At 41.3% G+C, this 13,859-nt stretch overlaps 1 protein-coding gene across 3 annotated transcripts in view; it reads left to right on the top strand.

Annotated features, from left to right (window-relative positions):
* The first annotated feature begins 4,035 nt into the window (after positions 1-4,035).
* The window catches only part of phf11 (PHD finger protein 11), a 76,682-nt gene continuing 66,858 nt past the window's right edge, over positions 4,036-13,859 (top strand). For all 3 annotated transcript variants that reach the window (XM_076262920.1, XM_076262919.1, XM_076262918.1), the window contains exons 1-2: positions 4,036-4,423; positions 4,575-4,679. In XM_076262920.1, coding sequence (XP_076119035.1) covers positions 4,313-4,423; positions 4,575-4,679 — 216 coding nt within the window. In that variant the 5' untranslated portion in view covers positions 4,036-4,312. The remainder of the gene's footprint in view (positions 4,424-4,574; positions 4,680-13,859) is intronic.

The raw sequence follows: 13,859 nt of genomic DNA, 5'->3' as shown, positions 1-13,859 counted from the left end.
GCTTCCAATTACAATACAATATCAGGCATAAAACAGCTAATGACAATATTATAGAAATAAAATTTCAATGGATGAATTTCATGCTGGGGTGTTTTCATACAAATCAGGATATCTGGGATCAGGAAGCTCTCTGGCCAAAATCAGTCTTTGGGGCCCCCTGCTGGTGAGACACGCTGCCTGCATCTGTAGAGTCTCCAGTGCCACACCCACACACACACTGCCACACCCACACAGCCCACTGCCACACCCACACACACACACTGCCACACACACCCACACACTGCCACACCCACACACTGCCACACCAACACACAGCCCACTGGCACACCCACACACTGCCACACCCACACTGCCACACCCACACACACACCCACACTGCCACCCACACACTGCCACACACACACACTGCCACACACACACACGCCCACTGCCCACATGCCCACTGGCACACCCACACAGGAGCACATCTATGTCTAATATATGACTTATAATACTAATAATACTATAATACTATGAGGACTCTTATCACTATAATATATGACTTATATGGTTACAAAGGATCATAGCTCAGACTAGGGTGCAATTGTTTAGGTTTGAATATTGTTTGATGATTGTTTCATTATTGAATGATCACATAAGTTAACAATAGTTTGTAGTAGCTAAGCACTACCCTAGTTCATCTTAAAAAGAGCACTGATCAAATAATCAAATGCTACAGGATAGGAAGGGCGGAGAGAAAGGACAGTGTGACATTTCTTAATCTGTAATCTGCTTTTAGAATTCCATGGTATTCTGCAACTTTCACGTCCAGTCAGCGATGGCTCAAGAGAGGATTATTGTGCAAGTCTAGTCAATGTTCTCTTGGTCAGGTTTCACTTCACTTATGAGTAACCCCTTACAAAAAATAACTATAGAAATCTTTAATGTTTTGTATATTATTATTACAGGCATGATCATACTTTCCCAGATATGGGTAGCCTTTACTGTCTTGAAAACTATATAGCCTAGTATAACAGACGGGCCTTACAATGAGCTTACTGTAATATTAAAATTACACTGAAAATAGCCTAGGCCTCAAAGGGTAGGCCTACCTAAAATTCATTGAAGCCCTGTGATGACATTTTACCTACAGCTGGGGGCTAAGCTTTTCTTTCAATCCTAGTGACGTCCCTGACCTATGTGATCAACATACACTTAGTTAATTGGGGGGCAGCCGTGGCCTACTGGTTAGCGCTTCGGACTTGTAACCGGAGGGTTGCTGGTTCGAACCCCGACCAGTAGGCACGGTTGAAGTGCCCTTGAGCAAGGCACCTAACCCCTCACTGCTCCCCGAGCACCGCTGTTGTTGCAGGCAGCTCACTGCGCCGGGATTAGTGTGTGCTTTACCTCACTGTGTTTTCACTGTGTGCTGAGTGTGTTTCACTAATTCATGGATTGGGATAAATGCAGAGACCAAATTTCCTTCACGGGATCAAAAGAGTATATATACTTATACTTAATTAAGTGTTTCTTGTGTGTTATGGTTTGTATAATATTATAGTACTGTAGGCTATATTTTTGTTTATTTTCATTATGCTATTGAGTGAACTGACATTTTGTTTAGTATTGCTATTCTCATTAATGTAGGCTAGTCTTGTTATTGCTATTCTCATTAGATAGATAGATAGATAGATAGATAGATACTTTATTGATCCCCAGGGGAAATTCAAGATAGGCGCCGTATGTAGGCTAGTCTTGCCAACATTTTGAATTGTTCACTGTTACAGTTTTTTCTGAATGCTTAAATACAACCGTGATTCTTATAGCACAATTTCTATGGAATTTTGAGAGACGACCTGATGTAGACTGATTTGTTTTGTCTCAGTGAAATTGCTATTTTGTGTTTTGACTTGGAAAAACACACTTGTGTTTGTTTTGATGTGTGTAAATACTGTAAACACGAATACTTGAAGTTTGGATCCCTGTATGTTTACAGAACTATGACAAAAGTATGACCTCAAACTGACATATTCTACCTTGTGCACAGAGAAAGCAAAAGCCAGATGTGTTTTTTATTCAGACTATCAGTGTGTAGTTGGCACATTGTGTGCTTATTATTGCGATGGCTTGTGTTTACTGTTTGATACGAAAACATAATTTTTACGAAGGTGTGAAGAGTTACAGTTTTTTTCAACTGCTTACACACTAAATCTTTGCTTGTCACACAATTTTCTAAACATGTCCTCTAAACATCATAACCCGACACCAAATCTGCAAAACCATACACTAATTCTCAGTGTTTGACTCAGTTTTCAATTGACTAAAACACATTTTGCAAAACACCACACACAATTTTCTACCTAACACACAAAAATCTAACAGGAAGTAACTTGATTTCGTTCTCCAAACACAACCCATCAAAATGCCAAATCACCAGTGCGTCACTCTTTCTCTTCACATGTGTAAACACTCTTTACTTTACTGAACACCATCCAATCATTGCCTTAGTATAGGTCTATGAATAGATATACTCTCTATAGGTATAGACCCTTTCAATCTGGTCCTAGAGGATTTCCGGTTGAAATATTCAGAACCAATGCAGATACTTTGAAAATTACAGTAATTTTTTGTTTGTCCCCATGTTACAGTACCATTAGCTCAATACATTTTTCTGTGCCTCCAGAAATGCCTTAGGAATGTTTACTGTAAAATTGTTTGTTTCTGCAGTTGAAAGGGTCTATACAGTAGGCCTATGAATACATACTGTACACGACCCCCCCCCCGCCCACACACACACACACACACTTGTCTTTAGAAAAAAACAAAATCAGCGTTTTCAAAACTCCATGTACATCTGGTGGTCACTGTATTCTTCTTTGCTTTTTTTCTTGTTTGCTGTAAAATACTGAATTCACAACAGCAAATTATTTGGGAAAAATCACTATTTTTGGTTTCAATATTGCTTGCATTTTTACTGTGTATTTCAACTTCTCTTTGTTGATACCGTAACTTTCACTCTTTTATGGAAATACATATAGAAAGCCTAAGACAGAAGAGCTTTAGGTTTTGAGCAACAGTGTGTACATGATGTATCCAAAATGTCATATTATGACAAAAGTGTTTGTAATGTGAGGCGAATGTTTGCTTTAAACATGTGTTTTTGACATTTTGAATGGTGTGTGTCATTTTGCTGGAGATTTGAGGCATTTTGCATTTTGTGTGAGCAGTTGTGGGTTTTGTGTGTGGAGTTTTGAAAAATAGACACAGAGTTTTGAAAACGTGTGTAAACAATTGTAAAAAACTGTAAGCAATCAAAAAAAAAGCTGTAGGCTAAATGTAACTATTGTATTGTGTTTGTATGTTGCGTCTGCCAAATGCCATAAGGATATCTACCGCTGGGGGCGTGGAGTGGGGCGGACGCGGCGCTTAGCGTAGGAGAGGAGAGAGCGGGAAATGGAAACCGAAACTGAAGTATCTGCGCCCGCGACGCGACTGCCGCGCCAGACTCGCGGCACGGCGTTTAAACGCGATGCCCCCCCCCCCCCCCTCGTTCAGACGTGTGTGTGGACGTTTCATTCAAAACGTTCAATCACTTTGGAGCTCATAGTCAGTTCGTTTTTACTTGTTTTAAGTGTTTCTCACAAATGTAGGACTACAACATTTTAGGCATGTATGTAACAGCATACGAAAATATGAATAGGCTAGCCATTAAACAATGCAAGGCCTTTCGAAATATTGTTTTATTTAAATTAGGCTACTCAATGCAATCTCAAATCCTCACCAGAGATAGGCCTAGCTACCATTACAAACAGTCAATATCTTTCTCCAAATTCTAGTTTTGTTTGTTTTATGGACTCCAGGTAGTCGTGGAAGAGATCGTTTAAACATGAATTTGTGTTGTAGGCACCTTATGTTCACACTAGTCGTAGGTCTATTTTTCGCAGCTGTCGGCGTCCGTTTTTGTTGGCGTCACGTTGTTTTCGACAGCTGACCAATCACACGCGGATAACCGAGACCTGTTGTTAAGGCGTTGGCTGCTTTTTGGAAGAAAAACTATGTTAGATTAAAAAAAAAAAATCAAAATGTCTTGCCAGAAAAAGGAGCAAATTCTGAACATACGCGAAGTTCCTACTAGCCTACCTTGCTTTCATTGGATTGTGTTTAACGGATTCATTTGCGTACAAATGGGCATGGCCCAACTTTTTGACGCGCAGCCGATTTTCAAATGGAAGCGCCGCCTTCCGAGACGCTTTGCGGACGCGGTAAGGACGCTTGGCGTCAAGAATAAGAGTGGAGTCCAGTGCTCGAGGGTTCTTCTTTGTCCGGTGCAAAAATGTCTTCCAGCAGCCGGCTTCGTTGCGTGTTGTGCTCGAAGTCCGAAGAGGATTCGGTGACGGGAGCGCTCGCGACAAAAGACGACATTACTGCGCATCAGAACTGTCTGGTGAGTTGAACAGCACATTCCCGTGGACTGAGCCGGACTGAGCTCTCCTTCAGAAGTGCCCCTGCAGTGATCAGGCTACAGGCATTAGTTCGTTCGGCTTGATGTTGTTTCATTCCACTATAAGAGCGCCTGTCTGTGTTTGTGTCTTTAGCTGTACGCATCCGGTATTTACTGTAAAAACTCCCCGGTGTTTGACGACCTCTTCGGATTCTCGGTGGAGGACGTGAAAGAGGAGAGCAGAAGGGGCAAGAAACTGGTAAATACAGCAGCCTTATGATAACGAACCTTACTATTACAGTAAATAGCCTTATGATTCACTTATAACGAACCTTACTATTACAGTAAATAGCCTTACTATTCACTTGTAAAAGCAGCCTTACACGATACGAGGCTGAAGTTGGCACCACTTTCATTTCCGCGGGGGAAGACCACTTTCAGATCGCGGGGGAGTTAAGTTTCCGTTCCACCTTAAATAATGCAATTTTCTACCTCGTCCACAAGGGGCCAGTGTTGACCACAAATCCGCGATAACACAGGCATGTGCCTGTTGCAGATGAACAGGCATTGTTCACAGACGTTCAAAAGCCTGTATATCTTTTTTCTGTTAACTCCACTGCCGAATGTTTTGAGAAATGTTGCCTTTTGTGTTCTATTAAATAATTTGGTAATTTAGGGGGGGGGGGGGGGGATTATGTAGAGGGTGGCAGATTATGTAGTTTTTTCTTTATTTTCTGTGCTGGATCTTTTGATACATGTTGTGTTATGTTTTTTTCTATTAAACAATTTTGTTCATTTTACACTGGGGGGGCGGGGGGGGGGGGGGGGTGGTGGTATGTAGTTGGTAGCAGATTTTGAAGTTTTTCTACAGTAAATGTATTCCCTACGGCCTACATGTCATTTTGCATCGGACTTTTCAACACATTCTGAAACTACACTCTCTCCTCTTTCCAATGACACCCCACTTGTGAAATTCTATGGTTGAAAATGCCCTTTTTTGCCCCTCTGAAAATATAATATGTATTTGTGAAATTGCAGAATCTCAACACTAGAACAGGGACAGATAGCCCATGAAGGATTTTGCAAGGGATGTTTCACCACATTCTGAAACTACACTTCCTCCCCTTTCCAATGACACCCCACTTGTGAAATTCTATGGTAGAAAATTGGATATTTAGCCCCTCTGAAAATATAATATGTATTTGTGAAATTGCAGAATTTCAGCACTTGAACAGGGACAGATAGCCCATGAAGGATTTTGCAAGGGATCTTTCACCACATTCTGAAACTACACCTCCTCCCCTTTCCAATGACACCCCACTTGTGAAATTCTATGGTGAAAAATGCCCTTTTTTGCCCCTCTAAAAATATAATATGTATTTGTGAAATTGCAGAATTTCAACACTTGAACAGGGACAGATAGCCCATGAAGGATTTTGCAAGGGATATTTAACCACATTCTATATCTACACTTCCTCCCCTTTCCAATGACACCCCACTTGTGAAATTATATGGTGGAAAATTGGATATTTAGCTCCTCTGAAAATATAATATGTATTTGTGAAATTGCAGAATTTCAGCACTTGAACAGGGACAGATAGCCCATGAAGGATTTTGCAAGGGATGTTTCACCACATTCTGAAACTACACCTCCTCCCCTTTCCAATGACACCCCACTTGTGAAATTCTATGGTAGAAAATGCCCTTTTTTGCCCCTCTGAAAATACAGTATATATTTGTGAAATTGCAGAATTTCAGTACTTGAACAGGGACAGATGGCCCATGAAGGATTTTGCAAGGGATGTTTCACCACATTCTGAAACTACACCTCCTCCCCTTTCCAATGACACCCCACTTGTGAAATTCTATGGTGTAAAATTGGATATTTAGCCCCTCTAAAAATACAGTATATATTTTGTGAAATTGCAGAATTTAACACTTGAACAGGGACACATAGCCCATGAAGGATTTTGCAAGGGATCTTTCACCACATTCTGAAACTACACCTCCTCCCCTTTCCAATGACACCCCACTTGTGAAATTCTATGGTGGAAAATTGGATATTTAGCCCCTCTAAAAACAGTATATATTTTGTGAAATTGCAGAATTTCAACACTAGAACAGCGACTGATGTCCCATGAAGGATTTTGCAAGGGATCTTTCACCACATTCTGAAACTACACCTCCTCCCCTTTCCAATGACACCCCACTTGTGAAATTCTATGGTGGAAAATGCCCTTTTTTGCCCCTCTGAAAATATAGTATATATTTTGTGAAATTGCAGAATTTCAGCACTCGAACAGCGACAAGCATCCCATAATGCATTTTGCAAGGGATGTTTCACCACATTCTGAAACTACACTCTCTCCTCTTTCCAATGACACCCCTCTTGTGAAATTCTATGGTGAAAAATGGGATATTTAGCCCCTCTGAAAATACAGTATATATTTTTGTAATTGCAGAATTTCAGCACTTGAACAGCAACGCTCATCCCATGAAGGATTTTGCAAGGGGTCTTTCACCACATTCTAAAACTACACTATCTTTCACTAAAACTACACTATCTTTCACTATATTTGACCAGTTCACCAACTGGTCAAAATCCATCAATCTTTTAACAGCATTAATGCAAATAGCTCTGCAATGCTTTGATCTATGAAGCTCAAACTTTATCAGTGGATTAAGGCAAAAGGTAAGTCCCCACCCATCAATTTACTTTATCATGTGCACTGTAGCGCCACCAACAGACCAAGGTGAAAACTTTCCAAAAGCTTCACAGCTCTTGATTTTTGTCCATTTCTCTCTAAATTTGCAGCTCTGCAGCTATATTTGGGGGCCAAGCAGTTGAGCAGGAGCTGTCATGGCAACTCAGTTTTGTTACATTAGATGCATACACATCTTTCCACCATCAGGACAGTGAACTGTCATACTCTTCCTTCCTTTTGGCATTTGCATTTGCACACACCCTATTACCTGCTACCCCTCTCATCACACTTACCCCAACCCCCCCCCCACACACACACACACACACACCCACACTCACACTGATAAACCCCCTCCCCCTTACACCACATAACCTCTCATACCTAGTTTAGTTTTGATACGTAAAAAATTTGCTGAGATATGAGCTCATTTCCATAACTCTAGCACCCCCATAGTGGTAACAAGTCAACATAATATTGTATGTACATCCTCAGGATTTGGTCCCTAGCTCTCACACCAAATATGCGTTAGCATACACAGCCCCATTCTCATCAATGGGACTGAGATGGAGTGTGACACCAGCTTCGAGTATGATTCTATGTCTGCGTCTCGACCCTGTATAACATCTGTGCTGTTCTTCTGAACATGGATAATGTAAGGCGCCAGTGTTGATATCACTTGTTGTTGTCTGTTTTGCGTCAACAGCCATTTGTGTCATAGATTAAGGTAGCCTGGATGATTCCTGACTTTGCCACTGTTACTGTATGAATATCTATGCTTTGCTGTACTTAAACCCTGTATGATTCTCATGGATTTCATGTTTCACTTTGGTATGTAATATTTTACCAACAGCATCCCGGTGACAACCAACCAACTAAGCCAGCAAAGACCAGCTAAAATCAGCTTCCAGCATAAGCTGGTTTATAGCTGGGGTTTTTTTTTCAACAAAGTAACAGAGTACGGAAAGACCACACACGGATTAGCAATACATATATTAGATTTTTAATAAATGAATAGAACTTAACAAAATGGAGTGGAGTTGGATTTGGAAAATAAAAGTGTAAGCAATCAGTATAATGTGGTGCAGTGAATAATTTCAATTTCAATTTCAACTTATATTTAATGTCACTTATAGAGCGCCAAAACATTACTCATGTCTCATGGCACTTAACAGAGTGTTAAACATTCAGAGTGTGCCTATAAGTAACAGGGACGAGGAAAAACTCCCTAGAATTGGAGATACATATAGGAAGAAACCTCGAGTGGATACAAGACTCAAGGGCCTGACCCATCTGCCTAGGGTCAGTTACAGGGCAGTAAGGTCTGTACTGTATACATAATAAATGAATAGGTTAGTTAGGTGTACAGAATAGAACACAACAACCTGAGGTATGTTACAAAGAGGTAGGATGGTTACATAACCAGTATGATGTATGCATGAATCCTATTTAGTGTCAGAAAATTCAAATAGTCCAATGTAGGGCATGTGTTGTCCATAGGGATTAGGAATTGTCATACAGTATGTCAAGTACTGGGTAGCTAGGCTGCACGGGCCAGGAATCCAGATAAGGGGACTGCAATGGTAGGTGTTAGGGCCAGCTCGTTCCCAGACCGAAACATAAAGAGGGACACGGACAACAAGGTTCAAACCAAATATATTAATTTATTAAAGTAAAGCACAAGGTTACCAATAGCAAAATGTCTAGGGGGAAATGAATGGGAGTGGTGGCGTGCGTGTATGAGTGTATGGATGTATGGATGCAAAGAAGCTAGTGAAGTGGGCCTAAAGACAAAGAAAGAGAAAGAGAGGTAGAGTTACAAATGAGGGGAGAGAGCAAAGTGCAAGTGTGAGAGAATCAAAGTGAGTACCTGCAAGAAGTAAGAAAAATGCCTAATCAGAAATATAGGGAACCCCTTATATAGCCCCACCCTTACCATAGGTGTAATTAATGAGGGTATTAGCCCAACCAGGACCAGCCCTGCCCATGCACTGACAGGAGAAGGCCTGAAGGGGCACAGGGTCATCACATAGGGCAGTCATAGGGATGGGACTTTAGGTGCGATGAGGGCCAAACACAAGGAATAGTTTCTCTCACAAGTGTGGTAAGAGGGAAGAAAGAGAGATAAATAGTAGGTATTACTATAAGTCATGATGGTTAGTATTAATAAGTATATCAATGGTATTATATAGTGTTATACTATAGAGACAAAAGGCAAGAGAGGGAGAGTTGAGAGAGAGAAGGAGAGAAGAGGGAGTTGAATGGCAAGACAAAGTCAAAGTCAAAGTCAAAGTCAAAGTCAAAGTCAGCTTTATTGTCAATTTCTTCACATGTTCCAGACATACAAAGAGATCGAAATTACGTTTCTCACTATCCCACGGTGGAGACAAGACATATTTTAACAATTTTAAGTCCACAGACAAACATAACATTCAAGTAAACAAAAAAGTAAGTAAATAAGTAAATAAGAGGGCACATATAATGAAAAAATAAGAGCAGCAAAATTTGGTTGAAATTGTGCATAGACAGTCAATAAAATAAAATACTAGTGCAAAGTCAGGCCAATAAGAGGCTGAGGTAGTTCTGTTTGACCTAAGTAAGAAATAAAGTGGCATAGTGGTGCAAGTTATGTAAGAGCAGCAGAAGTGTTGTGTTTCCAGGACAACAACAACAAGTTGCAAAGTGTACAAGTGTGCAAGTGGAGTGGTGCAGGCGGCCATTTGTGGGTCCAATGTCCAGGATGTTATGTAGCTGAGGGTGGAGGGGGGAGAGGAGGGAGAGAGTTCAGCATCCTAACAGCTTGGTGTATGAAGCTGTTGGTGAGTCTGGTAGTGCGGGAGCGCAGGCTTCTGTACCTCTTCCCAGAGGGCAGTAGATCAAACAGATTGTGAGCGGGGTGACTTGCATCACTCACAATTTTGGTCGCCTTGCGGGTGAGGTGGGTGGTGTAAATGTCCTTCAGGGAGGGGAGTGAAGCACCAATAATCCTTCCAGCTGTGTTCACTATGCGCTGCAGGGCTTTCCTGTTGTATTCAGTGCAGCTTCCGCCCCACACAGCGATACAGCTGGAGAGGATGCTCTCAATGGTGCCTCGGTAGAATGTGGTCATGATGGCTGGTGGAGCAAGAGGTAAGAGGGGGAGTTGAGAGAGAGAAAGAAGCAGAGTTGTACGGCGTGACACATGAAAAGTCCATGACAGCGCTATGCTATGGCAGCATACCTAAGGCATGGTGAAGGGTAGTCAGCACCAGCGCAGGTATGGTCAGGGCGCCAGTCACATGAGGACACAGCATAGGTGGTCCATTCCAATAAAAACCCTGAGGGGGGTGAAGTTCCACACTACACCATACCTAACTATGGGAGGCACTAAAGATGTATGTGTTAAGTCTAGACTTGAAAATAGGGAGGGTGTCTGCAAATCAAATTGATGGAGAGAGTTAATTCCAGAGGAGGGGTGCGCTGTAGCAGAAATCTCGGCCTCTACTGTTGGGATTACAAGTAATATTTTTAAGTCAATGAGACTTTTAACAGGTAACCAGTGTAAAGATGCTAGGATGGGGGAAATGTGTTCATATTTTTTGGTCCTAGTGAGTGTGCGAGCAGCTGCATTTTGTATAAGCTGTAAGTTCCTTAGACCGGTATTATTGCAGCCAGTGTATAGAGCATTGCAATAGTCTATCCTTGAAGTGACAAAACTGTGGATTAATTTTTCAGTGTCTGGTAAGGATAAGGACTTCCTTATCTTTGAAATGTTCCTTAAGTGGTAAAATGACATTTTGGTGATTATTTATTGATAGGTCCTGGTCAATTATAACTGATAGATTTTTAGCACTTGTGGATGAGGTCAGTGGAAGATCACTATATGTAGCCTGTGATGAGGATAGGATATGCCTCATCTTTTTAGGACCAAAAACCATCTGAGTTCAAAAGCAGGATGTTTTGTTGTGTATATATATGTGTGTGTTTTTATATCTCTTATACATGTAACATGTAACATACATACAAGTTTGTTTAACAGGGTTAATTAATCGGGCTTTATGGAAAGGTATAATTGTGTATCATCTGCATAACAATGGAAATTAATGCCATGCCATGTTTCCAAATTTCAGAACCTAGGAGAAGCATATAATGGGAAAATAACTGGGATCCAATGAGCCTTGAGGCACTCAATATTTCACCATAGTCTGGGTATATGGTTCATTATGGACCTGTACAAATTATTAACGGTTAAAAAGGTATGGTATAAACCAAGCAAGTGCTGAGTCTTTGATGCCTATGGAATGTTCAAGCCTATGAAGTAGTATGTCATGGTCTATGGTGTCAAAGGCAGCGCTGAGGTCCAGGAGGATCAGTATTGATACATATCCATTATCAGCAGCAATGAGGAGGTCATTAAAAACTTTAACTACAGTAAGGCTGATTCAGTACTATGGTGAGCTTGAAAGCCAGACTGGTATAATTCCTGGATTTTGTTCATATGTAAGAAGGCACAGATTTGTTTGGACTCTATTTTTTCAAGTATTTTTACATTGTTCATATGTAAGAAGGCACAGATTTGTTTGGATTCTATTTTTTCAAGTATTTTTGACATGAAAGGGAGATTAGATATAGGTCTATCGTTAGCCAGCTTGTAAGGATCAAGACTAGGTGACACAATCTAAAACAAAATCCAAAACGGTGCTGTAGAGACGGAGCGGAAGTGGTTGACAACCCGGTCTCCATTGAAGCGCTTTTAAAAGCCCTGACTAGGAAATAATTAGCGTGCCTCCAAACACCTGCACCCAGCTCACCTGTAGGAGAGAGAGACGCAACACAGACAGGAGGAGGAGCCAGGCAAGGCTGTCACAATATCTGTCTATATGGTTCATACTGACTTTCCATATTTATTGAAAAGTTCTTATAATATATTCCGTTAATACTCTACATAAGAAACCAATATAATAATAACATGATATTTGGAGTATGATGTCAGGAAACATTTCAGATTTTATTCTTTCAATGATGCACAAGAACAACAAAGGAGAGACACATGTTTGTGTCATCCCAGCAAGGGTTTCACCAGAATTCTAGAAACAGGGCCACATCCCTTACCTATTTGCTGCGGGCAAGAGGGGGGAGGCTCTTGTTGTTAGGATCCTGTCTTGCCTTGTTTTCCCGTTATGTCTGCTCCTCTTGTGTCTTCCTGTTTGCTTTGTTTACTTTCTGTGTCTTGTGCCATGTGCTCCTTTGTTTGTTTGCCATGTGTCTCACTGCTCACTGTGGAGCTCCAGTGCTGTTGATCACGGTGTCGGAGAGGCAGTTCTTTAGTCTGACGAATTGTGGCCGCTCTATCAGGTAGTCTGCAATCCAGGATACCAGTTGAGCATCCACAATCATCTGCAGGAGTTTTTCACCCAGTCTAAGGGGTTGGATGGTGTTAAAAGCACTGGAGAAGTCAAGGAACATGATACTCACAGCACTCTTCCCCTTGTCCAGAGGAGGGGGGATAAGGGGTATTTGATGGCTGTAGACTGGTGGCTGGTGAACAGCGTTAGCGTAGTCGCATTGTTCATGATCACATTGTGGGGGAGGGGTGCATCAGCCTTTGATGGTGGAGGTGCACGTTGCACTGAGAGTGAGGGGTGAGGTGTGAACCGGCAGGCAATCAAGCAAGAGCAGTGTCTGAATTTAGTTGACTTTGTACTCTGCACAATGACAATAAAGTTGAGTCTAATCTATCCCTAGTGGCCAAACATCACCAGCATTATTGTGTGTCCATGAACCAAGTTTGGTTTCGGTACGCAAAAGCATTGCCAAGATATGAGCTTACATCCTGTGATTATAGCGCCCCCACAGTGGTAAAAAGACTCCACATTATTGTGTGTTCTTAGGATGGGAAAACATATAAACACAGTGGGTGCCTTGCAGCTTCGATGCTTGGCCCCCAATAATAGGAAAATGTACAAACACAATGGGTGCCTACATTGCATGGTCCCGAATAATAGGAAAGCGTAAATATACAATTGGGCTTTGCTACTGGCCCAAATAAGAAAAGGTTGAAACAGTAATGATGCTTTGCAGCTTCACTGCTTGGCCCCCCCATCAGAATAATAGCCTGTGGATTTTTTAATTAAAAAAGCCAATTTTCTTGGATGGAATTGCTCATGGGGGATGTCATTGGAAGAGGACACACTCAACTATTCATCTAGGGTGGAATTGTTTGCAACAAATCAGTCTTGACCAATAGGGACCAATTTTAGTGTATAGAAACTGCAAAAATGTTTTTTATACACTAAAAATGAGAGAAATAGGCCATGGGAGTTCTAATCGAAACAAAAAGCCATTTTATGCGATGGGGGTTTAACTTGGGGGTTGTCATTGGAATGTGTGTAGCTGTTCAAGTCCTGAAAATCTGCAATTTCATAAAATACATACTATATTTTCAGAGGGCCAAAAAGGCAGTTTTCCACCATAGAATTTCACAAGTGGGGTGTCATTGGAAAGAGGAGAGAGTGTAGTTTCAGAATGTGGTGAAAGATCCCTTGCAATATCCTTCATGGGACATCAGTCGCTGTTCTAGTGTTGAAATTCTGCAATTTCACAAAATATATACTGTTTTTAGAGGGGCTAAATATCCAATTTTCCACCATATAATTTCACAAGTGGGGTGTCATTGGAAAAGGGAGGAGGTGTAGTTTCAGCATGTGGTGAAACATCCCTTGCAAAATCCTTCATGGGCTATGTGTCCCTGTTCAAGT

Source organism: Alosa pseudoharengus, unplaced genomic scaffold, assembly GCF_046254945.1.
Source record: "Alosa pseudoharengus isolate Yale_2024_CS ecotype anadromous, Long Island Sound unplaced genomic scaffold, YU_APseudo_1.1 YU_APseudo_1.1_scf_3, whole genome shotgun sequence".
In the NCBI taxonomy this organism is placed as follows: Eukaryota; Metazoa; Chordata; class Actinopteri; order Clupeiformes; family Clupeidae; genus Alosa; species Alosa pseudoharengus.
The sequence above is the reverse complement of the archived record's forward strand: the minus strand, read 5'-3'. Positions and strand labels throughout refer to the sequence as shown.